We start from the raw sequence: 25,759 nt of genomic DNA, 5'->3' as shown, positions 1-25,759 counted from the left end.
TCGCTCAATGTAAGATATTTTGTAAAAGAAGATTCTATGAGTTCTCTTGGGCTCATTACGATTAATTAATGTGGAAATTAACCTCAGCATAATATCCAGAAAATATCAAGAACTGGGAGCTAAGGCAGCAGTATCCCCCGAACATCGCCAGTGGCCATGGATTTGTCAGGAGAAAATTTCATTCAACTTTCATGAATGTATTGGAGGGGGAAAATTATAATCCATGTAGGGACTCGAGACTATTTAAACATTCGAATTTGACATTAAGCTATATTAGGCATCAATTTTCCCCCCCATAAAGTTAATTCTCTAAATTTGCTTCCCCGTAGTTCCGGCCGGCGTCTCCACGACGGGCTCGCCAGGATTGTTGATGGAATACAATGCCTTAACTAGCCCGAACTATTAAGGGCATAATTGAGACAGTCATACTAGTCGGGTGAATCTCGTACTCTAGAAGTCTGATAAATTATGCATACGCAAATCCATAAGATAAATAATCTATATTGGACGAATTCGTTCTTAACTTTTGGTGAAACAATACTTAAAAGAATCATCAAATTAACTTTTTATGATACCGAAAATATTCTCAGAGAGCCCAAACATTGCAGAGCAGAGGAACTCCCAAACTGAAAAGCAAAAGTCAAAACATTGATCATCCGATTAAATCGAAAAAGATAGAAAATAAGAGGAAGGAGAAGCAGATTTTGTAAGGGAATTTTTGAAAATTCAATATAGCTTTCCTTCCCTCTCCTTCTTTTTCCCTACATTTTCCCTATATTCAAGCAAAGCATATGAAAGAAAAGAAGCGATGCACAAGAAGTACAAAATATCAAGCCTTTCATTGTTGCTCTTTATTATTTTTTATTTTCCTTGTCCCTATATTTTATCTTTTTCTTAATAAAATTATATACAACTAAGTATCATCATCTTAATTCAACTAGAAGAGCTACCATGAAAAAAGCATTACAAAGGCCTCACATGTTTTACTTTTCTATTTGCTTTCTTTCCCCCTTTCCCCTACAAAAGTAAAACACTATCTCAGTCCCTTCTCTTGTTTCCTAATCATGTACATATTTTACACTAAAACAACACACAAGCAAACAACAAAGCTCCATACTACACTCTCCCTTCTGTGCCTCCTCCCCAGCCCTCGGAATTTCTCTCTCTGAAGATCAAACCTGGGTCAGCGCAGGTGGAAGATTCCTTAGACACTGTCCACGGAGATTTCTTCACAACATATCAATCACAACAATCCGACCGAGATGGTTATGATCATAACCTTCGCTAGACGTCCCAGTAGTCAATCCTTGTGATTGACTAAGTCGAAAGGATGCCTTCTTCATAAGAAGCCGTCCCTTGTACCGTGGATGCTGTTAGATCTACTTTCTGTGATGTTGGTTTTCACTGTAGAAAGTTGATCCAACAGCTCGCAAAGAACCGAGACAGTTCCTTAAAGAAACAGAGACAAACTCCCCGTTTCAGACTGGGTCCAGGTAAGATGAGGACAGCATAATGGGGCATTGCCATTCTCAAGTTTCTCATTACGAGCTACCTGTTAAGAAGCAATTACTGCTGCCTGAGCTGCCCATTGCAGCAGGGAGGTCCCTAACAAGAAACTTCACGCTCTGGGTACCTGAAGATTCTAAAACCTCGAGACACTCCTGGAGGTCGGATTCGCTGACTAACATAACCCACTCATCCTCATCGTCCAAGTACTTAAGCTGGAATGTTCCATTAGCAATCTTAAATCTCTTCGAGACCTCCTCATATAGTTGAAAGCAACCTGCACTTGGGTTGAACTTGAACCGAATCGTATCGTCCTTGTAAGTGGCCTTCACGGTGATTTTTGTCCCACTGTCACAGCAATTTGCTTCAGGCTTACAAGAACCCTGCTTCCCTTCCTCAAAGCTCTGGGAACTCGAGGAACTCCCATGCATCATTGAGCCCGACACATTAGAAGAGTCTGTCATGCTCAAGGAAGTGGGCCTTGTATGGACAACAGCCCCGTTGTCGATCTCCACTCCAGCGTCCATATCTTCCGCCACAGCAGCGATATAAGTGCTTGGGCACCCAGAATTAACTAGAAGAAAGTGAGGATCCCCGACCTTCGGGGGAGAGTTCTTGCCCAGTTTAGGGAAGTAGGAGTCCAGAGAAGGATTCTGAGGCCCGATCCATGGAATGGGTTGGCTTTTGTCCAGGTTTATAGCTTTGTTTCCTTCTCCTTGAGGATTTCTACCAACACAACACTCGTCCTCTTCCAATTTGATCATGGAACTCTCACCGTTGATGCTAGGAATCGAGCTGCTTTCTCTGATGAATACCTCGGCATTTTTTCCAAGACTAGGGTTCTTGTCAGGGAAGAGGAGGTTCTTCTGGACATCAACTTCCTGGGAGATGGGACCTGCTGCCACAAACCCACCAGTCGTCGGGTCGAATTTCAGTCCACCATCCACGCCTTGAACTGAATCGAGGACTGTCTGGATTTTCCGAAGTGATCTGTTCACTTTATTTATCTTGCGAGATGGCCATCTTGAGATTCCATGCTGTCTGCAAATCCTTTTGAGAGTAGTTGGGCAAACTGACAAAAAAGCAGAAAATAGATCTCTGTCAGTACCACATTAACGGCTCAGAATTTGATTTGTCCACGCATTGTATTCCTCGATAAAGAATTCAAGTGGGGGCTTAACGGGTCAAACTGGTAAAACTAATATAAAATTATATATCTAATAATTTTGTCCGCAAAGTGGATGAGGTTCAAATAAAGTTCACCAGGAAGAGGATCAAACTGTCCGACTCGATGGGTTAAACTCGAATGGTCTTCCCATTAACTAAGTACAATTCTATAAGCCGCAAGTCATTCTCACAATTGAGGACATGGAACTTGTTGGAGCAATACCTCCAATGCTTTTAGCAGCGTCCTTAAGACTCCCTGAGAAGTACTGCTGAAGAACGCTCAAGCTTACAGTTTTCTCTGCTGTACTCCTCTTTTTCTCTTGCTGCCTGTTTGACCCACTTGCCATCTGCAACATTTTGAAGGAAGTCTCTGAGAAATACTCTATCAACAGTATATATAACATATAATAAAATGAAAAGCATAATCAAATAAATCGAAAATACACATTAACTAAAGAATGAGAATACTTTCTTTAATTAGAATCACTTCACTCCAATTCAATATATCCAACTAAAATTACTCATCATTTGAGATTGGGTACCAAAGCAAACTACTGAGACTACTGGTATTTGATTAAGCAAAACGGTTTTCACCAATTTTAGCACTGATCTACGTTTGTCATGGCCAAGAACCATACCTGTTCACAAGGTCCATCAGAGTCCAACCCGTCACTCCTTGGACTGGGCCCACTAGTCGAGCCTGATAAAACTGTACTAGAAGCCCTTCTAGAAACAGCAGCTGGAGGAACATTATCCGCAACCTCCATTTCGGTGCCACTAACCAATTCTGCTTCTGAGACCGTCCTCAGGGTTTTACAAATCCTCTGCATCGTTCGTGAGAGGTTATCCAACAAAAGCTGTTGCTCTGCACTCCCCTTTATGTTTACAGGAAGAAAAAACTCAAGTACATAATCATTATCTCCTGTGTAAGTGCTCCTTAAGCGAATTGCAACAGCAGCACTCAAACCAAACCTACGGGCGTGGTGAACGAGCGGGTAGTCCCTTATATCATAGCTCTTAACATCAGGATAAAAGAAGGGATGGCTTGACTGGAGGGCTTTTCCCGCTATCCCTTGCCCTTCTTCAAGGTAGTGCTCCACACAGGCATGGACAAATCCCTCCATTGACTTATCATTCACGTAGCAAGCTGAGTCCTCAATGCAGAGGATGCACTTGCGGTTAGGGTCTTTGTTTCCTTCCCGAACTTGGACTTGTATGATCTCATCAGTCGGTTCCTCAATGAAGACACATGGAATCCATGTCAGTGCTAGTGGGAACCTGTGTGCATGGCACACTGCGCGTAAAACATCAGTTATTTCGGCTAGAGCAGCCCTCTGGTTCCGAGAGAGGCACTGGAAACAAGAATAAGAAGTGGCATCAATGAACAGCAATAGATTCATGCAATGATTGTTCAAATTCTCAGTTATTACTCTAGCTGATCAACTTCCCTGAATTCCACTCAGGTAGGAAAGGTACACTAACGACATATGTCACGCACAACTCAAAATTAACATTATCCAGGCAAAATTAAGATGACACGAAATAGTACAAAATTAATAAACACGAACAGGGATTTCATAAATTTTCTTTTATTTCCATATCGATATTTGGAGCTACAATATGCATTTTCATACCATACATTTAACCAATTCTCCTGAAAAGGCTTGAGCTAGCAGGAATATGCAATCAGTAGAGCATTTCAAAGCTCGTTAAACAACTTATTGCACTTTTAATCTTTTAACATATTTTCAACTTATAATCTGATTGAAGGAATTGACGTGTTTGTAATGATGAAGGAATAAAAATGAATAAATACCTGTGGACGGAGTCGAGATGGTGGAGATGTCCGCAGGTTTACTGCCTGCAAAGATTTAGTCAAAACAGTTAATCAGGAATGGTGATACAATTAAAGTTCATGCATTTGAATGATTTAAGAGCGCAGAGTAGTGGAAAACCAACTCTTCACAAACACAAGAAGGGAAAAATAAATGTCTTCAATTCTTAGAACCATCTTGGAACAGATCTCATGTTGACAATAACTACTACACCACAACTGTAGAAAGTGCGTGGAAATTGTTGTCTCAGATGTGACAAGTTTGATTTATTACTTGAGCCACTAAGTAATAGAAGCCACTGCCACAAAAGAGAAATTTAGAAGACAGATACTTTATCACCTTGGAGAAATGGAAAGGGAAGGACACGTACCCTACTCAAACCACTAAGATAACATACACTTAAGACGCGTGCATCTTGTGAGAGTATAAAAGGAAGGAAATTAGAAACAAGAGAAAGGGGCGTAAACCATGGACTTAGCTGCCATATTATTTGAAATCCCATTGCAAAAATTACATTATTTGAACAATGTCTCAGAACAAAACAGGAACTTTCATTCTGCAATATTTAAAACCAAAGAGGCAACCCGAGAATGTTAAGCCAATCATGAAACTTTAACTCATAAGTGAGAAATGGGAGCAGAAAAGGCAGCAAAAAGGCGTCTCTTACTCAGATCCTAATACTTTGAAACGTAATGATATATTATTTGTTATAAAGACAAACAAGAATAGAGAGAACTGACCTGAAGTGCAGTGCAAACTTTCTCCATCTCTGAATCGAAGTTGGGTTTTTCCTTCATTGTGACCAGTTCCAGCACAGCACAGCACGAAATCTCATTAGAGTCAAACACCGGCAAAGCAATGCAACCGCGAATATTATGTTCGACCGCATGTTTGACCCGTAAATACTCACTGTGATTGTAATAAATCACATTCGAAGTCCACTCAGGAACCCTTGACATAAAGACACGCCCTGGTAGCCCAGGATAAGAACCTGGTTTTCCCTCTGCTGAGAAGGTGAATGCCCTTGAGACTTCTCTGTAACCCTCGAGCACCTTGTCAAGCAAGTAGGGCTGCTCACAGGTGCTGAGATAGAACTGGTCACCATGCCTTATCGGGACCCACACTTGCGCCAAAATCCCACCTCCTGAGAATTCCTTAAACATGGATAGAGCCTTAAGCATCTTTTCATCTAAGGACCGAGCAAGTGGCTGAGGAATCAGGGGATTTACTCCATCAGGGAAGCCAATCTGTCTAGCCCGAGATGAATCATTCTCTTCAGGAGGGTCCACCTGAGAATTCTCGATCTGAACATTTTCTCTGTATCCAGAAGAACTTCCCAAGCCACCTCCTTGATCGGAGAAGCTACTCAGGGGAGTATGGTCAGACAAAGCCATTGCGTCTGGCGATGCATAAGGCGCAGATGGATAACTGGGTAGTGTGTATGATGTGAGTATTTGATCTGCTCCCATTGGGCTGTTGTGAAGTCCAGGATAGGAATCAAAGTTCATTATATCGGTGAAGTTACCAAATGGGTCATCAGGGAGCGGATTCCTCGGTCCGTAATCAAACAGACCAGAGCCATCAACCGGAGCTCCTGGAGCAATCCAATAACCCATCCCCTTTTCTTTAGAAGAAAAGGGGTATTCCATCTGGCAGTTACAAACTTCACCAATACCAGAAGGAACGAAATGCTAGAGATTTAGCAGAGAAAACTCCAGGTCAGCCAATCCACCAAAACCCATTTCTCAGGCCTCTTGCAGCCCGATCCTTCAAGATAATCTGACAAGAAGAGAAAACCACAACCTAGAGTATCGAAATCGACCCCGAACTTTGATCTCAGGAGGGTTAGAACAGAACGCCTAATTCTGCGAACTGATCTGCCCAGCAGTCTTAAGAACCCCTGCACCAAAAGGGCACAGCAAGATCGTGGCTTTCCCCCCTAAATAGCAACAGAATCAGAAGCCAAACCACCACACGAATCACAAAGAGGGAAGAGCAAAACGGGGAGACACTTATGATGAAGAATCCCGAAGCACGAAATCACTTCAAAGCTCTGGAGATGACCTTAAAGAGATAAATATTGCAAGCTGCAGAGGCCCCCTCAAAAGCTGGCAAGAATCCACCGCAAAACGAGAAGGCCGCAGCTTTATTATATATATATATATAATAAATAATAGGTGGGTATGTGTGTGTGTATGATGTATCCTTAATATCAGCAACACCAGAAGACCCACCTCGGACTCTTCCTCTAGCAAACCACCAGCACATAAATCTTTGCGTCAGGCCCTTCACCCTACGTGTTCACCAACCAAAATTACCAAACTGGGTACTTCAGTTCGGCCTCAGAATCATTCAATCACGTACAGAATTCGACAGACGCAGACGAAAATCCACTCGGTCCTGAGTCCTGGGGGTGTAGCTAAGATCCTCTGCGCAAAACCACAACGAGTAAGATTTTGACTGCTCAAACAATAGCAATTGCCCGAGAATCGTGCGGCAAAACAGAGCAATTGACCAGATGCAGAGAAGGAACCAAACCCGCACGACCAAGTAACCCAAAATCAGCGATAGACACGAATCCCGATTGAACACCGACCTATGCCCAGAAGCGGACGGATGACTGCAGGAGCGAATCTCGTGTCCGCGAGTGAATCCTCGAAACTCAGCTACTCAACGACCGCCTCCAGCATAACACTTGTTTATTATTCGAGAGAGAGAGAGGCTATTTTTGGAAACCCCAGAGTCGAGGAGAGAAGCGAAAGGCAAGGCAACAGAGCTCGAGTCTGAAGGGGGAGATGGGTTACCGGAAATTGGAATCTTCGTCCCCCTGTAGCTGCGAGAGCGGAGCAGTTATCTATTGGATCTCTCTCTCTCTCTCTCTCTCTCTATCAATCGGTGTGCGTCTCTCCCACTCTCTGCGTTGACCTGAACAGAGCAGTGAATCGCGGACTGGCCGTGTTTGTTGGTCCCGGGCATAGATTTCACATCTCGTGCGCATCTCGACTAATTTACGGGTCAGAAGACATGTTACGTACACTCGGCCTAGGCATTTCCCGATATACTTGATAACCAGGCCAGACTGTCTGAGACCGACTGTTACGTGACTTTTGGCTTCAGAATGAATCTTTTCTTTTTTTGGTGAAACATGAATGAACGAATCGAGGCATTGTCAATTTGTCATGTTGGGTTGGTTAAACTTTTTGCAGAAATTAAATGAGCAAAAGAGGATCATTTGCGGGGCGGCACATGAAATGCCGAAGACACCCGTAGGAGAGCTATGCGCGTTTGGTACATTAAAGAACTTCGGTCTTTCTACTTTGTACTTCGGTCGGATTTTTTCGACTGTCTATGTCCTTATGCGATCATAATGTTGTTTGACGATGTCTACGTGCAGCGCAAAGAAAGTCGATTGAGCATGTCGTGTCGTGAGGCATCCCATGATGTAGAGAGGCATGCAAATATCTCATCTGTTGTTATGACTTTTGCCTTTATATGAAAAGTCTAAAATGAGGGGGTAGAATACTGATTCGACTTTTATTGGTTTGCTCGTGTTTGCGTATAGTTTGGTACGTCTAATTTTGGATATTTTGGAAAAGTATGCACAGACATCTACGTCAAGGACGCAAGTTAACCTCGAGTAATTAGAGAGTAACATAAATAAGCTATTTTTTTTTTCTATTTGGCTGAAGAATAAGAGGCCATTAATTTAATTGGAAAAATTCTAACATATGCATGAGTCATGTACTGTCTAAATATATTAGACAAACCCCTTTAATTGATAAGTATTCTTATATTTCATTAATTTAATAGAATTTTCTACCCTCGAAAACAATGACACTAGCCTAGCTTTTATTATTATTATTATTATTATAAGGGTAGGCACATCGGACTAATACAATGAAGTAAAAATCTCAGGACCCATTTGATAAATCAAATTTTTTTAACTCGACTCCACTTTAATTTCACTTATCTTCAATTCAACAACATAATTATTACTTTTCTATTTTTCTTCAATTTTTTAACCATTCAATTCAATTTTTAATACTAAATTCTCTCAATTAATCATTACTTTTTCTACAATTCAACAACACAATCATTACTTTCTCTCAACTATTCATTACTTTTTCATATTTTTTCTCATAATTCAAAAATACAATCATTACAAACAAATTAAAATCAAAATTCAACTCTACTCAAAAACTCGGATATACTCAAGTTGATATTTTTCATATCATTTTTCGAGTTTCAATTTCAAAATATTTTCCATGACTCGATTACTTTTATATTTGATTGTAAAATATCCCATGCCGTAATATTTACTATTAAAATTTGTATATTCAATTTAACGTATTAACTAAAAGTTAGGAATAAATTTGTTAAACATCAATAATTAAACTCTAAATCATCATTCCATTATATTTCTAATATATTTTACAAAAAATAGCTATAATATATAAAAGCTGGCGTCCGCGCAATGTATAAAAAAGAAGACCAGTTAATTATTATAATTACAGAAAATAAGGGGATCTTAAAGAATCTTTGAGGGGCACGAGGGAAGTAAGTTAAAGAAATGGGGGATTAGATTCCAAAGTGCTTTCATTTTTAATTTCTATTTACTCCTCAAATCTTACGCCAGCCCAGAAAGAGCTGTCACCGTTAACTGGTGTGCTCTCTATGATTTTACTTGTTTATTTATTAACTTTTTTATTATTTACCTTATTCTTTCTTTTTTCTTGTGATATTTTTTTTTTGCTAATTTAAAATAATAAGTATTTGAAACCGTACGATATTCAACAACAAATGTCAGCATTACTAAACCCCTCGATAACGTGGCACGAAGAGAAAGCTCCAATATATGAAGACTAATATTTTATATTTATATTCATATTATCTATTATTTATTTATTTATTTATTTTTAGCTTATTTATCTTCTACAACATGTTTGTTTTTATATATTTAAATCCCAAGAGTGATGTCATCTTCTTTCTAGGGGCTTCCGATAATTTAATAGCTCTAAGTGCCCTTTAAATAATAGATTGATTTATACTACTGAAATAGTTTTTTGCCCGTATATTGTACGAGTTTATGATATGATAATTTTTTCTTTTTCATAATAAAAGGAAAATCCAACTATGATAATTTTTCTTAAAATAAATGTTTTATTTTTATAAATTATTTCTTTGAAGTACTTAAAATATTCATATAATAATCATATGAAGATTTAAAATTAAATTACAATTTTCTATAAATGATTAAGGTTGCGTTTGGTTTTATAGTAGAATTTTAAAATCAGATTTTGATTTTGATTTTGAGTGGTATAAATGGAGTCCACCCTTTGACTTTGTTTATGTTATGTTGTTTTGTTGTGAAAAAAAGTTATATAAATGGAGCCCACTCTTTGATTTTGTATGAGTTATTTTGTTTTGTAGTGGGTAGAGTTAAGTTAGAATTGTGATTCTAAAATTATATTCCGAAACCAAACGGAGCCTAACTGATTACAACATCTCATCAACATGATTTTCTTCATGAAAGATGCACAGAAGTGCTATTGTCTTTTTCATTTGTACTTAAAAGTAGTTAATTAATATATCTAACTTGTTTATAAAAAGAAAAAAATTGTATTTTATATTTTATTATGAATCATATTTATATAAATATGATTACAATGTAAGAAATAATGGTACAATTGAAATACATATACAATTATCGTAAATTAGTAGTTTTATCTAATTAAAACTTATAATGACTTTATTAATTCCACATTTTTATTATGATTAAATTTAAAGTATAAATTTAATATAAGCATCAAATAATCACTTTTTACTATGATTGTAATTATAATTGTGTAGAAAAGATATGGAAAGGAAGTAAATATAAATGTATTAATCTAATATAATCTTAAAATAATTAGGATTTAAATAAATAAGATATACAACATTGTTTTTAAAAGTACATGTACATTGTACTAAATTGATAATTTTATCTAAGCAAAACTTAAATTACTTTATATAACTCTATACAATTTTATTATGATCGTAATTATAAAGAAAGTTTTGCTTCTACTTCTTATCATATGATAAATATAATCATCATATAAATAGGATTTCAATAAATAAAATATAGTATATTGATTTTTCACTGATAAAAAGTATAGTATAATTTTTGTTATGACTATTTCGTAATTTGACTTAATTTGATGCTACCTAAATAAAAAATACCATTAGTTCAACATTGGAAAGCGTGATTTCCTCTCAATTAATGAAAATCTTTATTATTTCGTATATTTACAAAGTTTTAGTTACCTTTCATTCATTTAAAATGAATTAAATCTATTGAATAATATTAAAGATAATCGAATGAAACTCACTATATATTCCACCGAAAAAATGAACTCACTATATAAGCATAGCAATATATATATATATATATATAGGGCAAATTACAAAAAAAAACCCAAGTTTTGTAAAATGTCTCAGTTTTGTCCTAAATTTTGTTTTGTAACAAAAAAACCATAAGTTTTCTAAAATGTCTCAAAATGACCTCCGTTATAACTTCCGTCAATTTTTGCCTACGTGTGACCTACGTGAACTGTTAAAGGGACCCACTAGCCTACGTGTGACCTACGTGGACGGTTAAAGGGACCCACCATCAGCAGCAAAAATTGACGGAAGTTATAACGGAGGTCATTTTTTAGACATTTTAGAAAACTTATAGTTTTTTTTGTTACAAAACAAAATTTAGGACAAAATTGAGACATTTTACAAAATTTGGATTTTTTTTGTAATTTACCCTATATATATATATATATATACACAGCTGTACCCTAATATATATAGAGATAGAATGGTAAATGTCTTAATTAATTAATATGCAATATAAAGTTTAAATTATCTAATAGGAAATGTCTTAATAAAATTATTATTGCAAATAAATAAATAAATATATGCAATAGTAAATATTTTAAGAAATTAATATAAAATATAGAAATTAAATACTAATTATTATTGTCAATAAAGAAATAAATATGTCCAAAGAAATATATAAATCACTTATCGTTATTTCATAAGAAAACAAATACTCATAATTTTAAGGATTTCATTATTCAATAATTATTCATAATTTTAAAGAAATTGAGAATAATTTAAAATTTAAAATAAATTTTCATAATCATTATTAGCTTTATATAAGTTCAATGAAGAATCTCGCATCGAGTGCACTTTATCAAACATTATTCAAACTCACGAAACTTAATACATGAAATGTTATTGAGAATAAAAATCAGCTTAATACTAACTTTAAAAATTTATATATTTTATTATTAATATTCTTTCATTAATTAAAGTTACGGATATTAAATTTTTAAGATTTTAATATTATTTTTCTATAAATTAGATTGATGATTGTGATTATGTATATGAAGTATTTTACCTGAATTATTTGCTCGAACTCTTTAATTAATATTATTTAGTGTGGCTTTGAAATTTACCCCATTGAAGTTTACATAATATGGAAAATAAGTTTTATATACACCAATATAAATTATAAAATAATAATAATTAGTGTCTTCATATTTAAATTCTTAAAATAAAATTTTCTCTGTAAAATTCCTGCAATGTACGGGCTCAACAACCTAATGTATACATATTCTTCCCGTTTCTTAAGAAGGAGTATAGAAAGTGCCTTACAAGTAGCCATTTATCTTTTCTTTACTCTACCTTATGCCCTCACTATATATATTTAGTTTGTTACCTCCATATTTTGAGCATTTGCATGCAAAATGTAGAGAAAGGCACTGTGAATAGTTTTTGCAAAGGTAATACTTAGACGCGTTATTCATACTGCAATTCAAATTTTTCGGTAGAATACTGCAATCAAATTTTAACTAATGGTATACTTCCATTTTCATGTATTAAATTCTATTAGGGACAAGAAAACTGGCTCGACTAGTTAGACCTGACTTACTGTCCAGGCCCACATTGATATTCTAAATTGCGTAACTAAATCCTATTGAGCTTATTTCTCTACCTATATCTCTTAATATCTATCATATTATCTCTAGAATATTTTTCTGATATATATATTTTATCTTTATGAGATATTTCTTATCTCTAACCATATATATGGAAAGCACATCTACTTATTATTTATTATCAAATATTCTATACTTATTATGATATTTCCATACAGATATCTCAGGACTTCTATAAATACTCATCCAGGTACTCCTAAACACTAAGTTCAATTTTTCTACCTTTCTTCGATACACTCTCAGTTAAGCATCAGAGAGGAAGATCGAGACTCCCCCTTGATCCTCCCCTTTTTACAGCTCGTTTGTGGACACTCGATACTCGTGGTCTGCATGTGATCAAGACTCAATTTTTTTGAATCCTAATACTGCGCCGTCCGTGGAAAACGACATGAAAAGTCATCACATTGGATGTTTTCCACCACTGAAAAGAAATAATGATTCTGACTAGGAGTGCGACCATCCCTCAAGTCGGGTACGATAGGTCAGAATCAAAGCCCTATCATTGCGTTGTAAAGCTTCGTCTCTTATTTTTCCGTCATGAGGGCTCCAAACCCTCCATGGCAAGCTGCAACTAACAATCTGTCACAGTCGTCTCGTCAAGATTCGCCACTGCCACAGCACAATTCGAACGTGGTTTGATTGGATCAATTAGCGCTTGATGTTTGAACAGCGGTAGAGGCAATCATCATATTCTCTCAGGAGCCTTAGGCTAACTTGGACGATCATACGGCGGTGAACCAAAGGCTGAACCAAGCAGAAGATGATGCTGCCTCTTCCAAGCGTCGGCCAAAACCTCGCCGTGAAGGGAACTCTGAGAAGCTGCCCAACGACATGTCCTCGTTGATTATAATCCCTCCTGGACCAGTTAAGGCCTTCTCTTCTGAAGAAGTCTAACGCCTCATCGAGGAGAAAGTTGCAAAAGCTATTTAGGCTACTGAGCGAAAGCAGCTGGGCCATCCATCTCCTATCGAGAACCGACAATCCCCTTTGTCACATGATATCCTCAATACCAAGGTATCTCGTAAATTTAATTATTCTCAAATAACCCCTTTTGATGGAAAAACATATCCAGTCAATCATGTGTATCGCCACATCACATCGCTTCTTGGAAAAGATGCTTCCGAGAACCTCCGATGCTTGTTGTTTCCTAGAACTCTCACCGGGATTGCCTCCGACTGGTTTCACCCGCTAGATCTTGGCTGTATTACCAGCTTCAAGCAATTGCAAGAGTTGTTTATCCAAATGTTCGCCGCGACCCAGCGAGTGAAATGCGACCTCAATGAGCTATTCACCATGGAGTAGAAAAAGGGAGAGACGCTTCGAGCATGGTACGAGCACTTCTTCAAGGTCGCTACCGAGATAGAGAGCTTGACCCCTCGCGAAGCAATGTCTGCCTTCCAAAGAGGCCTGAGGAAGGGGGCTCAAAAAGAGTCTTATCATTACACTTTCGCAGGACTTTGTTGACCTTGCAGCTCGAGCCCGAAAAGTTCACAATGTTAGAAGAGTCTTTCTCAAGCTAGACTGAGCGTGTGGGGAAGAAGCAAAAGGACCACCCTAGAAGTGATAGAAAGATGGAGCGACGTCCGCCTCCATATTCTAAAAGATTCACGCCCCTCACTGTAACAAGATCTACTGTCCTCCATGAAATATAGAGGCTTGGCCTCGCAAAACCTCTACAGGTGAATGAATCGGGGGATGTAGGGAAATACTCTAATCATTACCGCAAGTACCACAAAGCTTAGGGACACGACACTGAGCACTATCGAGTTTTGAAAAAGGATATAAAGAAGTTGATTCAACGCGGCCATCTCAAATCATTTGTCCAGCACAACAACCAAGAAAGGAGTGTTGCACCTCACCAAAGCAACCTTATAGGTGATGACCGCGAGGATGCCTCACAAGGAATAACTCATTAACGCGATGCACTAAGAATGCGTGTTTATTTCTATCTCTTTACAGTAGGTTTATTTTCCTTAGGGTTTCAGTTTATGAATAATGAACTCTATAATTATCATGAATTACATTTGAACTTGTCATTCATCGATCATCCCTTATCACATCAATTCTTCAAGCCTCCTTATTTAATAGGAGCACTCTCCGCTTATTTAACATAGGAGGTCAATCTTTTAAGTCTCTTTACTTACAGGAGCACCCTCCGCTTATCTAACAACATATATTTATCTTTTAAGCCTTCTTGTTTATAGGAGTACCCTTGGGTTACTTAACAATGAAGGTCAATTTGTCGAGCCTCCTTATTTAACAGGAGTGCCATACGCTTAATTAACAGCGAATGTCCATTCTTCGAGCCTCCTTATTTAACAGGAGCATTGTTTGCTTATTTAAAAGCGAAGGTCTATTTGTTGAGCCTCCTCGCTTATAGGAGCACCCTTCACTTTATCTAACGGCGAAGGTTTAGTCTTTTTGCAGGTTTCCTGATTACATGTATTAGGACCATTTATCATGACAGCAATCGTGCGACGATGATATACTTTTGCAACTTCTCGAAGCTCGAGCTCACGGGAATGGGGTTTATGTTAGGGACAATAAAATTGGCCCCATTCGTTAGGCCCGACTTAATGTCCTGGACTATATTGATACTCGAAATTGGGTAACTAAATCCTATTTAGCATATTTCTCGAGCTATATCTCTTATATCTCTCATATTATGCCTAGGATATTCTCCTAATACATATATATATATATATATTATATCTTTATGAGATATTTCATATCTCTAACCATATATATGGAAATTACATCTATTTGTTATTTGTTATCAAATATTCTATACAGATTACGATATCTTGATACAAATATATCGGGACTTCTATAAATACCCATTCAGGTACTCATAAACCCTAAGTTCAACTCTTTTATATTTTTTCGATACATTCTCATTTACGTATCGGAGAGGGTGATCGAGACTCCCCCTCAATCCTCCCCTTTTTGTAGGTCGCTCATGGATATCCGAAGCTCGTGGCCTGCACGTGATCAAGACCAGATTTTTTTGAATCCTAACAAATTCTATTAATAAGTATTCGTATGATAATTTTGTAGCAAAAACTATTATATTTTCCTATAATAAGGATTTCAATATAAATATACTATACAAGCAACCCATTTTCATTCTCTTCATATTTTATTTTCGGGTAGATTTTTGTATAAGAAAATGTGGTTTTTGGAATTTCCTAGTATTATCACGTGCTTTCGAAAGTTCCTCAAAAAGCTTGTGGTTTTATTTTTGCCCCAGAATTGTCATAGTTGTTCCGTTAAATTTAACAATTAATTAATTCAAAAAAGAGCCAAAACTATAAAGATACTTAATTAGAGTTTTAATGATCTTATCAAATTCCTTTCCCTCACTAGGCATATATATATATATATATATTATTTGATTTCAGGGAATGTGCTGGCATGAACTATAAACACACACAAAAAAAAAAAAAAATTGTAGTGAGCGAACACTTGGGGACTCAAAAATTTTTTACAACTTAAGTCCAAGTTACTAATTTCGTCTAACACTTCAGTTCCACTGTCAACCTCACTTAACGGAAAACTGATGTTGCGTCGACATGGAGCTAACAACGTTTGTTTTTGCAGATAGGGCACTACTATATCAATGCAAATATTGAAAAAATCAAAGAAACATTCAAAAATAAATTAGAAATAAAAAATAATTCACAAAATAACAAAAATAGAAAAATAAAATAAATTTAAAAATGAAAAATATTTTAAAATAAAATAAAGTACCAAAATAAAATAATAAAAAACTTTAAAATTAAAGAAAAAATAAAAAAGAAATGAAAAATACATAGAGAAAGTAATAAAAATAATAAGTAAGCAGAAAATAAAAAAAAGTAAAATATAAAGTAAACATTTAAATAAATGAAAATAAGTTTCAAAACCTAAAATACAATACAAAAAGTAATAGATAAAATTATACTCGGAAAAATTCAAAGCCAAATTAAAAAATAAAATAAAATTTCAAACAATAAAAGATGAAATAAAAATAATATATAAAATATAAAAATATAAAAATAAAAGTAACTTTCGAAGAATAAAAAAATTAGAAAAATAATAAAACGAAAAAGAAGTTCTAAATATGAATTCTAAGAAAATTGCTACAGTCCCTAATGTCGCCGAAACATAAGAGGCAACTATCCAAATTCACAACCACCTCTAATGAACACAGGCCTTCCATCACAATCCCTATCATTACCTCTGCCACCACATCATCGCCAGCACCCCGGTGCCGCCTTTGTTGCAATGCTCCAGTGACAGAGGCGATATCGGGCCTATGGTGACAAGGTAGTATCAGAGGTGACATGGTAGGGGTTGTGATGGAAAGCTTGTCGATCTTAACTTCATTGGGGGCGCTTCTGAAATTTGATAGTTCTTTCTTGTGCGTCAACTGACATTAGGGCCTGAAGATTTTTTTTTAGAATTTTTTTTATTTTTATTTCTTGTTTTAATATTGTTCTAATTTTCATTTTTTCTAAAATTTACTTTTATTTTTAAATTTTTAAATTTTTAATTTTTAAGAATTGTATTTTATTTTCACTTTGTTTTTATGTTGTTTAATTTTTATTTTATTTTTAATTTGTCTTTGAATTTTTATGAATTTAATTTATTTTTATTATATCTTATACTTTTTAATTTTTGAAATTTCTTTTTATGTTTTTGTATTATCTGACTTTTATTTTCCGTTTGTTATATTTTCTTATTTTTTTTATTTTTAATAACTTATCTTTTTATTTTAATTTTTTCTTTAATTTTTCTATTTTTAATTTTAATTTAATTTTATTTTTGAAACTTACTTTTATTTTGAATTATTTAATTATTTTATTGTTTTTGTGAAGTTTTATTGCTATTTTTTTTGAAATTTTATATTTTCTAAAATATTTGCTAACGTGGCAGCGAACTATCAGTAAAAACTTCAGCTCCACGTAGGCACCACATTAGCTTGTCGTTAAGTGGAGTGAACGGACAAATCAAAGTTTTAGACGAGTGGGTAACCTGGACCTAAGTGGTGGCAAAATTTATTCGAGTCCTCAAGTGTTGGCTTGTTACAAGTTTGAAGACTAAACTGTTAATTTATTTAAATGTTAAAACATAATTCTAACTATATGCATGATAGAGTATGCATATAGGCTTTTCTCAATCTCCTGGGTAACCTGGACCTAAGTGGTGGCAAAATTTATTCAAGTCCTCGAGTGTTGGCTTGTTACAATTTTAAGGGCTAAACTGTTAGTTTACTCAAATGTTAAACATAATTCCACCTATATGATAGAGTTAGCATATAGGTTTCTCTCAATCTCCTGTGTACCATTGGAACATGCTAGACTCAAATAATCAAGTGGGCGTACTCAAAAAGGATTTTGTGGAACAATGGATATAATCCTCTCATATGTCTAAGTAGTTATATCAGATATAATACCACGTTCATGATTTGTTTACTACGAGGTAGAATGCACTTTTTCATCCATGATGTTTTCTCTTGTTCATTGAGCATCACCATATAGAACATGTTTTTCATTAGTTGAGATTAGTCGATACCTTTGAAACACACAACAAACAACTTAAAATATTATAATTATATTATAAATTTATATTGTATTTTCCAACAGTTGTAATACATCCTCATTAACTGTTGTATAATACAACTTTGCGCATGACGTTCTAACTAGTTATTTTAGTTATGTGAAGCTCATCATCATCATCAATGTGGGCAAATATGAAAACTTCTAAAGCCTCGGGACATGCTTGGGATCGAACTCCAGAGGGGTCGATCTTACATAGGATAGTAGTGGATCCACCTGTTGAACATTTCATAGCATTCTCTTCGATAGTACTCCTGAGCGGGATGCCCTGCGCCCTGTCTCACAGTGAACATATGTATATGTCATCACCTCGAATTGTCACCCTGCTAAGAATAATTGTCTAAAGGAGTCAGGCAACTTGCCTTGATAGTCGTGTAAGTTAAACGAAACCCGTGTTCCGAGTACTTCTTCGTATATCTGCATTTAATATCGAGATCAAAATCTTTGGACTAGATTAAAGAATCAGGAGTAAGCAAACCTCCCCCTTACCCTGCAATCTGGCCGTCAACAAGCCATGATCTCCAGTCATTTACAACGGTTAAGTTCAGAGATGTTATCCAATTCACGGTACCAACATATGGAACAACCATGTCACGGTCCCCACTGAACAAAATTAGTAACCATCAATGAGAAGCAGAGGCAATCTGACGTCAAAATTCGGGTAACTGATCTTTCATGAAAATTTGTTCTGGTGAGAAAGTATCTTTCATGAAACTAAAATGAGCCTGTGAGATTGATTGAATGAGTTGTGATCTAATACCACTCGACCAGTAGTTCCAACCCAAGTTTACTGAGTTCCTTGTGAACATACACGACGCTCGGGACATCTTTCGTGTACGCTAAGCTTTTGTTGCACCTCTTCCAATCCAGTACAGTCCCCTGTTACAAATCAAAAGAAAGCAGCAAGTTCATCAAAGAGTATACCAATATGGATAGAAAGTCACTGACACTGAGCTGAATTAGTGAACTAATTATGAACTAACCGGTCGCACGTTCAGAGCCTTTTGAACTTGAATATCATTGGACCACCAGTAGGACATAGCATAGTTAAAATTCTGCATATGCGAGAAAAAATTTCTTCATAAACCGAAGCCTCTCAAAATAGGAGCATTCATAACTAATCGACTTGGGCTTATAGTAAGTTCTCACCCGACACCACAAGTCGGGAATTCTAGGAGGTGAAAGTATGAACTCCGCTGGCTTCTCTAGCACTGATCGATGACCCACTTCGGGATCCATCTTTGGAGATGCAAATACGCACTTTGGTTCCAAGATGTTGTTCTTGTATATATCCTTGACGCACTGGGATTCATATAACTATTTTAATTTCTACATCCAAGGAATCCCAACGGAAGCACTGTATCACTTTTGGGAGTGTTCAATTTCTTCTACTTACCCTTTCGATGATTTCAAGGGTGGCTGTGCACTTTGTGTTCGATGGGTCAACATTCACGTAGTTCTCTTTGCAACTTTTTTTGGCTGCCTAAATGCAGAGAGAATGTCACAGGATTAATTCGAGGATGAGTTTTTTTTTTCTTTTTTTTTAAAATGAATAATGATGATCACTAAGACTTAAACTCAGGCAACATCCTCGTGCCATGCACGACCAATGAATTGCACACTCGCAGCTTAAATCAACAAAGAAATGTGTAATTGAGTTTCTGATTTCCAAGATTACCTCTTCTTTGGTATCTGAAATCAGAAAATGTACGGAGTTGCCATGGGAGCTGTTTATGAAAGCAAAGACAGGAGAATCGAGTTACCTCATAGAGTTCATCAGAAATAAGTGCCATTCGATAGGCAAAGACAATCTTTGAGTTTTCATCAATAACTGAGTCTGTTCTTGGACTTCCGACGATGTACCCCTGCGATATTAGAAACAGAATTTGCTCAGCAAATGGTAATGACATCTTAATCCAGAATCATATTTTTATCAAAATCAGGTCATTGAAGCTCTGCTTTTTGATGATATACCTTGAGATTGAGATGTGGATTCACTCCATCTTTGTTACCTAATAACCCGTATGCCGAAAAGAAGCTTCGCAGTAAGCAACAATAGCGAAATGTGAACTTAAATACACCAGAATTAGGACAAAAATTCCAGCACTGAAAATTTTACCATCCACAACATATTTGGTGACGACCGGAACAATCATTCCTGAATAAGAATCTCCGCCAATAATTAATTGTAATGCAAGGTATTGAGGGTGCGCTACCATCCACTATCAGATAGCAAAGAAAAGGATATCAAAAACCCAACTAAACATCGGACCAGATGGCTGCGGGTAAATACTTGTACAGTTGTACAGGGAAGCTCAATATCTTTTACGTATACCTTCCTCAGGAACTGATATGCTTGTGATGCGGATTTCGAGTCTGAAGTGTACCAACCTTCAGCAGTAGTCGAATAGGAAAACCCAGTACCCACTGGTGAGTCGAGAAATATAATGCTAGCTGTCTGAAGAATTTGTCGTTCATAAATCATTTAACTTGTATGTATGCAACACAACTAGATCATCATATAGAGTACAAAACCTTCGTCCATGCGTATTCATAAGGTTGCAGCCTTGGTAGTCCTCCCGCATAGTTTTCGATATCAAACTCCATTGGACCTGCAATAAAAATATACATCCGCATAAGAATGACTTAGTACATAAACCACTTCATATAATGCAAAGTCGTTATATACTCGGCCAAGAGAGGAGCAAAAACAGCGGAATTTCGCGGTCAGCTGTCGATATACCATAGGCCAAGTGAAGTGACAAAGTGCAATTTCTACATGAATGCAACTTTTACACGCAGAGGTTAGGCAGAATGAACAACTTAAAAAGAAAAAGCAGAAGGGACCACCATCGAAATGTCCAATCCTGATCTATAGCATCGAAGAAGGAACATATACCGATTTGGTAGATAAGACAATGGAACGAAGAACAACCGGGGCCTCCGGTAAGCCACAGCAAGATGGGGTCCTCTTTCGGGTTCCCTTGCGACTCTATAAAATAGTAGAACAGCTCGGAATCTTCCACCGAAATGTACCTATGAGGAAAAAATATCACTTTCACAGCTTCCAAAAGTTTGGCGACTCCTGCCATTAAGGTACTTTCTCGAATGCATAGAAAGCACGGGGATCGGAACTCACCCTGTTTCAAGCTTGAAGGGGAGCTTCCCTGGGTAGCCTGGAAGGTACTCGACAATGGACTGAGAAGCAACACGCCACATAAAGACCACCAGCAGCAGCACCCTGTACAAGCACTTCCCATAGACTGAGCATGTGAACTTCCCCATACTCACGATCTTCTCCTTCTACTGAGAATTGACAGAACTTCCGAGGAATAGATGATGCTGGAATTAAGCCAGAGCTTCTTATATTTGTCTTTCAACTTCTCGGCAAACATTATGACACCCAACAAACACTGTTGTATCTACCATTCCCCATAGTACGGCCCACTTGGAAGGCTGGGAATGAGATTGGACATTAGGAGTGCTTTGTAACGAGATTAGATGGTACGGTAATGATTCGTCATGCTTATTGAGAAGAGAAACATTTGTGCTGACAGGTTAATAAACATAGGCCTCTATCACTCCCTTAAGGCATGCATCGCCTCTACTACACGATCAGATTTCTGAGCCTGCTTTTATACTTTTTCGATGATGATGTTGGGCTTCATACCCTCGCCTTCACATTTTGTAATCTGTTTCTTTCTTAGGCTAACTCTCAGATGGAAATGTTTTTGATCTACGTTTGATCTTTTGGTATCCTCATGCGAATGATGGGAATCACATAATCCGAAATAAACAGAATGGCAACTTTTCCATGGGTGCCTGAGCTACCATTCCAGCCAAAAGTGCCTCCCCCCTCCCGCCTAACTCCTCTCTGACATCCACTGTATTGCAATAAAATCTTGTCCTCGATGCAGTTCCTGTCGAATATCAAGACATTACTGGGATTTTTGGACCACTTGCCCTTCACACTCGAGACCAGGTGAGTCACTTACTTATTCGTTGAGAGTTAAGAATGATTTTAATTCCCATATCGAAAATATAAGAGGAACTCCACAAGTTTATAAGAGATTGAGAATCACAACCTTTGAGTTTGAGTTTTTGGGTTGAAAATGTGCCTACTCGCTTATATTCCCAGTGGAATTTTACATGATAGAGTGTGACTAGGTCCAGCTTTGAGGCACCTAAGTAACCTATCAGCTTTGGGAAAGCGGGTTATGCTTCCACGCCCTCATGTGGGCTTACACCACGCCAGATTCGATTTCGAGGTAGCCAAGAGTGCGCCTCATGTTAATCAGGCCCAAGAGTGGCCCGGTCCAGTTTCGAGGTAGCTAAAGGTGCACCTCTAGTTAGGCCCGAGTGTGGAGCTCGAGGCTAGTTTGGTATTTGTCCCCCCTTACCCGAGTACGGAAGAGGATGCCCGGCTCGGGTCAGTTGTTAAGGGCGGGTGTTTAAGGCACGTGGCACGTGTTGGACCACACGTTGCCACGTGAGAGCGGGTGTTGAGATACGTTGTCCCACATCGAAAAATTGAGAAAGAAACCACAAGCTTATATGAGGCTTGGGTCCAATAACCTATAAGTTTAAACTTTTGGCTTGCAGATGAGTTCAAGTCCATGTAGGCCCAAGTGGGTATTTTACACGCCTCATGTTAAGTCAGGCTCGAGTGTGGGACTAGTGGTTACTTTGGTTTGTCCCCCTCTCGCCCAAGCATGGAAGAAGATGCCCTGCTCGTGGTCAGTTGTTGAGAGCGAGTGTTTAAGGACACATGGCACATGATGGACCACATAGTGCCCCGTGAGGATGGGTGTTGAGAGTTAAGAATGGCCACGAGTTTATAAGAGATTAAATATTACAACCCATCAACTCGAGCTTTTAGGTTGAAGATGAGTCCAATCACTTATAGGCCCAGTAGAATTTTACATTATTCATTCTAGAAGTGTACTTATTTACTGTATGGGCAAATTAGGCCATATATCTCATGATTTCACCATATGTTCAAATCTATTATATGCTTTTAAAATTATCAAAATATACAATGGTTTACATTTTTTTTCAAATCTATCCCGCCGATATATCTTTCGTCAAAATTTAACGGTCTTGCCACTGTGGCCCTTTACTCGAGGATAGATTTGAGAAAAAAAATTAAAACCATGGGATATATTTGAGAAGTAAATTAAAATCATGTGATAAATTTGGAGTCTACTTACGTTTCATTAACGGAAAATATAACGCCAAGACAGATTTGGAAAAAAATGTAAACCACGGTATATTTTTTTATAATTTTAAAAATATAGGATAAATTTGAACAAACGGTGAGACCATGGGATATATGGGGTAAAAACCCATTACTGTATTGGGTCATGAAATTATAAGGTACATTGTAGTTTAGAAGTTAGACGGCGTGCAGCTCTTTTACTACTTCATTGAGTTGGAAAGGAGTCTGATAGACGACCCAATTTGATACCTTGGTGATAATTTGTCAAATGGGAAGTTCAAAATTCATTCACTAGACGTTCATGTACATATATTACTGATTACGGGGAAAAATGGAAAAGATGTTTAGGATATCTATTACAATATATATGAAACTAATAAGGCTAGCTATGATTATATGATACAAGATAACTTCACTAATATTAGCAACACGTCTCGTAATATATTCTATAATACTCCCACTCAAGTTAGAGCATGAAAATCTTGAATGTCCAACTTGCCTAAGAGAAAGCGGAATCGATCTCACCCTAAAGCCTTTGTAAAGATATTTGTAAGCTATAGTATCATTGTAACATGTGAAGTTTTAATAATGCGAAACCGAATGTGTTCACGAACAAAGTGGCAATCTATCTCTATATGTTTCGTCCATTCGTGAAACACTGGGTTAGCTGCAATATATAAAACAGCCTGATTATCACAGAAAAGTCGAGTAGGTTCACTATAATTAACCCCAAGAGAATTGAGCAAACTCCGGAGGCATAAGACTTCACTAATTGCCCCTGCCATGACTCGATGCTCTGCTTCAGCTGAAGGACGGGACATCGTAGATTGCTTCTTTGTTTTCCAGGAGATAGGACACCCTCCCAGTATAACAAAATACCCTGTGATTGAACGACGTGTCATGGGGCTGCTGGGCCAGTCTAAGTCACAATAGACTTCGAGTGCTAATGACCTTTGGCCGTAGAAGAATTCTCTGTCCTGGAGACTACTTTAAATAACGAAGTACCCGCAACACGGCATCCCAGTGGTCCTGACGGGGATCTTGCATAAACTGAAACAAGATATGCACAGGGTAACTAAGTTCCGATCGAGTAATCGTTAGATAAATTAGACGACCAACTAGTTGCCTATACCGGCCGGGGTCATTGAAATGAGCTCTCGATCCTGTTGACAACCAATGGTGTTGCTCCATTGGAAAGGGAGATGGTTGTGCACCAAGCATCCCGCACTTCGTGAGTATGTCGAGCATATACTTCCTTTGATTAAGAAAGAGCCCAAAATCCATTATGGTCACCTCAATCCCCAGAAAATACCGTATTGGTCCCAGATCCTTGATGCGAACGCACTAATCAAGATATCGTTTGAAACATGTTCACTGCTCATGATTGTTGCCTACCACGAGAATGTCATCCACATATACTATGGTTGCAAGAAAAATATTGCCACAATTAAATGCGAAGAGCGAATGATCTGCGCCAAATTGTCTAAACCCATAGTACCGCATAGATTCTACAAGTTTGGCATATCAATAGCACGAAGCCTGCCTCAACCCATGAAGTGATTGTCTGAGTCGACAATCTACCCCCTACCCTCGAAGAGAATATCTAGGTGGCAAGTGCATATAAACTTCCTCGTCAAGATATCCATGCAGAAATGCATTATTGACGTCCATTTGCTGTATCTCCCATCCCTTTTCCACAGTCACAGCTAAAAGACATCTTACAGTGACCAACTTTACCATGGGTGCGATAGTCTCATTAAAATCTACTCCCTCAACCTGAACGAATCCTTTTGCAACAAGTCGTGCCTTATATCTCTCTATACTCCCATCAATTCGATGTTTAATCTTATACACCAATTTGCAATCGATCGATCGCTTTCCTGGAGGTGACGCTCAATATTCCATGTCCCATTGGATTCCAGTGCCTTGATCTCTTCAGCCATAGCTTGCCTCCATCATGAATTAGTCGTTGCATCCTGATAAGATGAAGGTTCCACCTCTGAATCCAAAGCATTTACATACGCAATATATCATTTAGATGCACCGGAATAGGATAGATATTACTCAATAGAATGACCCATGCTTGAGGATTTCAATGAATTAGATGAGCTGGGAGGGGGGTGTGGGAGGCGGCGTGAATGTGAACCTCTACTTAGGTACAAACTTAACTCGAGCAAAATGTCGTAACATTTGTTATGTAACCTTCACTTCAGTGCGAGATCTATCAGGAAAATATGTGCCTTCTATTTCTTCTGTCAATGGTTTCATCACCTTTCCATTCTTTCCAGCCTACCCATTAGGAAAATCTCATCTCGGCCTATTGTTTCTTCCGGGCTGCCCATCAGTAAGATCAGTTTGGTCCAGCCTGTCTCCCATTTCCTTTTGACTACCCATTTCAGATCT

The 25,759-nt window shown here is 37.4% G+C and overlaps 2 protein-coding genes across 4 annotated transcripts; both read right to left on the bottom strand.

The window, feature by feature from the left end:
• Positions 1-820: 820 nt before the first annotated feature.
• LOC116213727 (protein NLP9-like) lies at positions 821-7,503 on the bottom strand. Of its 2 annotated transcripts, none has more exons than XM_031548768.1 (6): positions 7,047-7,503; positions 5,249-6,937; positions 4,490-4,534; positions 3,312-4,025; positions 2,897-3,020; positions 821-2,578 (listed from the first exon to the last, which is right to left on the bottom strand). In XM_031548768.1, exons 2-6 carry the CDS (start codon positions 6,155-6,157, stop codon positions 1,542-1,544), a joined length of 2,829 nt encoding a protein of 942 aa, XP_031404628.1. In that variant the 5' UTR covers positions 6,158-6,937; positions 7,047-7,503; the 3' UTR covers positions 821-1,541. The 2 variants fall into 2 exon arrangements, with proteins under 2 accessions (XP_031404628.1, XP_031404629.1); XM_031548769.1 differs by having other exon boundaries at positions 7,105-7,503.
• Positions 7,504-18,111: 10,608 nt separating this feature from the next.
• On the bottom strand, positions 18,112-21,637 carry LOC116213120 (serine carboxypeptidase-like 18). 2 transcript variants are annotated; one of them, XM_031547941.1, is made up of 14 exons: positions 21,278-21,637; positions 21,038-21,174; positions 20,674-20,750; positions 20,474-20,596; positions 20,258-20,360; positions 20,113-20,150; positions 19,902-20,003; positions 19,535-19,621; positions 19,288-19,440; positions 19,122-19,193; positions 18,950-19,017; positions 18,628-18,741; positions 18,501-18,555; positions 18,112-18,413 (listed from the first exon to the last, which is right to left on the bottom strand). In XM_031547941.1, the coding sequence occupies exons 1-14, from the start codon at positions 21,421-21,423 to the stop codon at positions 18,330-18,332; spliced, it is 1,359 nt and encodes a 452-aa protein (XP_031403801.1). In that variant the 5' UTR covers positions 21,424-21,637; the 3' UTR covers positions 18,112-18,329. The 2 variants fall into 2 exon arrangements, with proteins under 2 accessions (XP_031403801.1, XP_031403800.1); XM_031547940.1 differs by having other exon boundaries at positions 18,899-19,017; positions 21,278-21,633.
• Between the last annotated feature and the right edge of the window lie 4,122 nt (positions 21,638-25,759).

The sequence above is a fragment of the Punica granatum genome, chromosome 7 (assembly GCF_007655135.1).
Source record: "Punica granatum isolate Tunisia-2019 chromosome 7, ASM765513v2, whole genome shotgun sequence".
NCBI classification, from domain to species: domain Eukaryota; kingdom Viridiplantae; phylum Streptophyta; class Magnoliopsida; order Myrtales; family Lythraceae; genus Punica; species Punica granatum.
The sequence above is the reverse complement of the archived record's forward strand: the minus strand, read 5'-3'. Positions and strand labels throughout refer to the sequence as shown.

Coding starts and splice junctions, on each gene's coding strand:
- LOC116213727 (XM_031548768.1), bottom strand. CDS start 6,157: ATGGAATACCCCTTTTCTTCTAAAGAAAAGGGGATGGGTTATTGGATT. Junction 4,535..5,248: donor AAGTTTGCACTGCACTTCAG/GTCAGTTCTCTC, acceptor AAATCTTTGCAG/GCAGTAAACCTGCGGACATC. Junction 3,021..3,311: donor CTGATGGACCTTGTGAACAG/GTATGGTTCTTG, acceptor AAAATGTTGCAG/ATGGCAAGTGGGTCAAACAG.
- LOC116213120 (XM_031547940.1), bottom strand. CDS start 21,423: ATGGGGAAGTTCACATGCTCAGTCTATGGGAAGTGCTTGTACAGGGTG. Junction 21,175..21,277: donor CCCTTCAAGCTTGAAACAGG/GTGAGTTCCGAT, acceptor TTTTCCTCATAG/GTACATTTCGGTGGAAGATT. Junction 18,414..18,500: donor TAACTTACACGACTATCAAG/GCAAGTTGCCTG, acceptor ACTGTGAGACAG/GGCGCAGGGCATCCCGCTCA.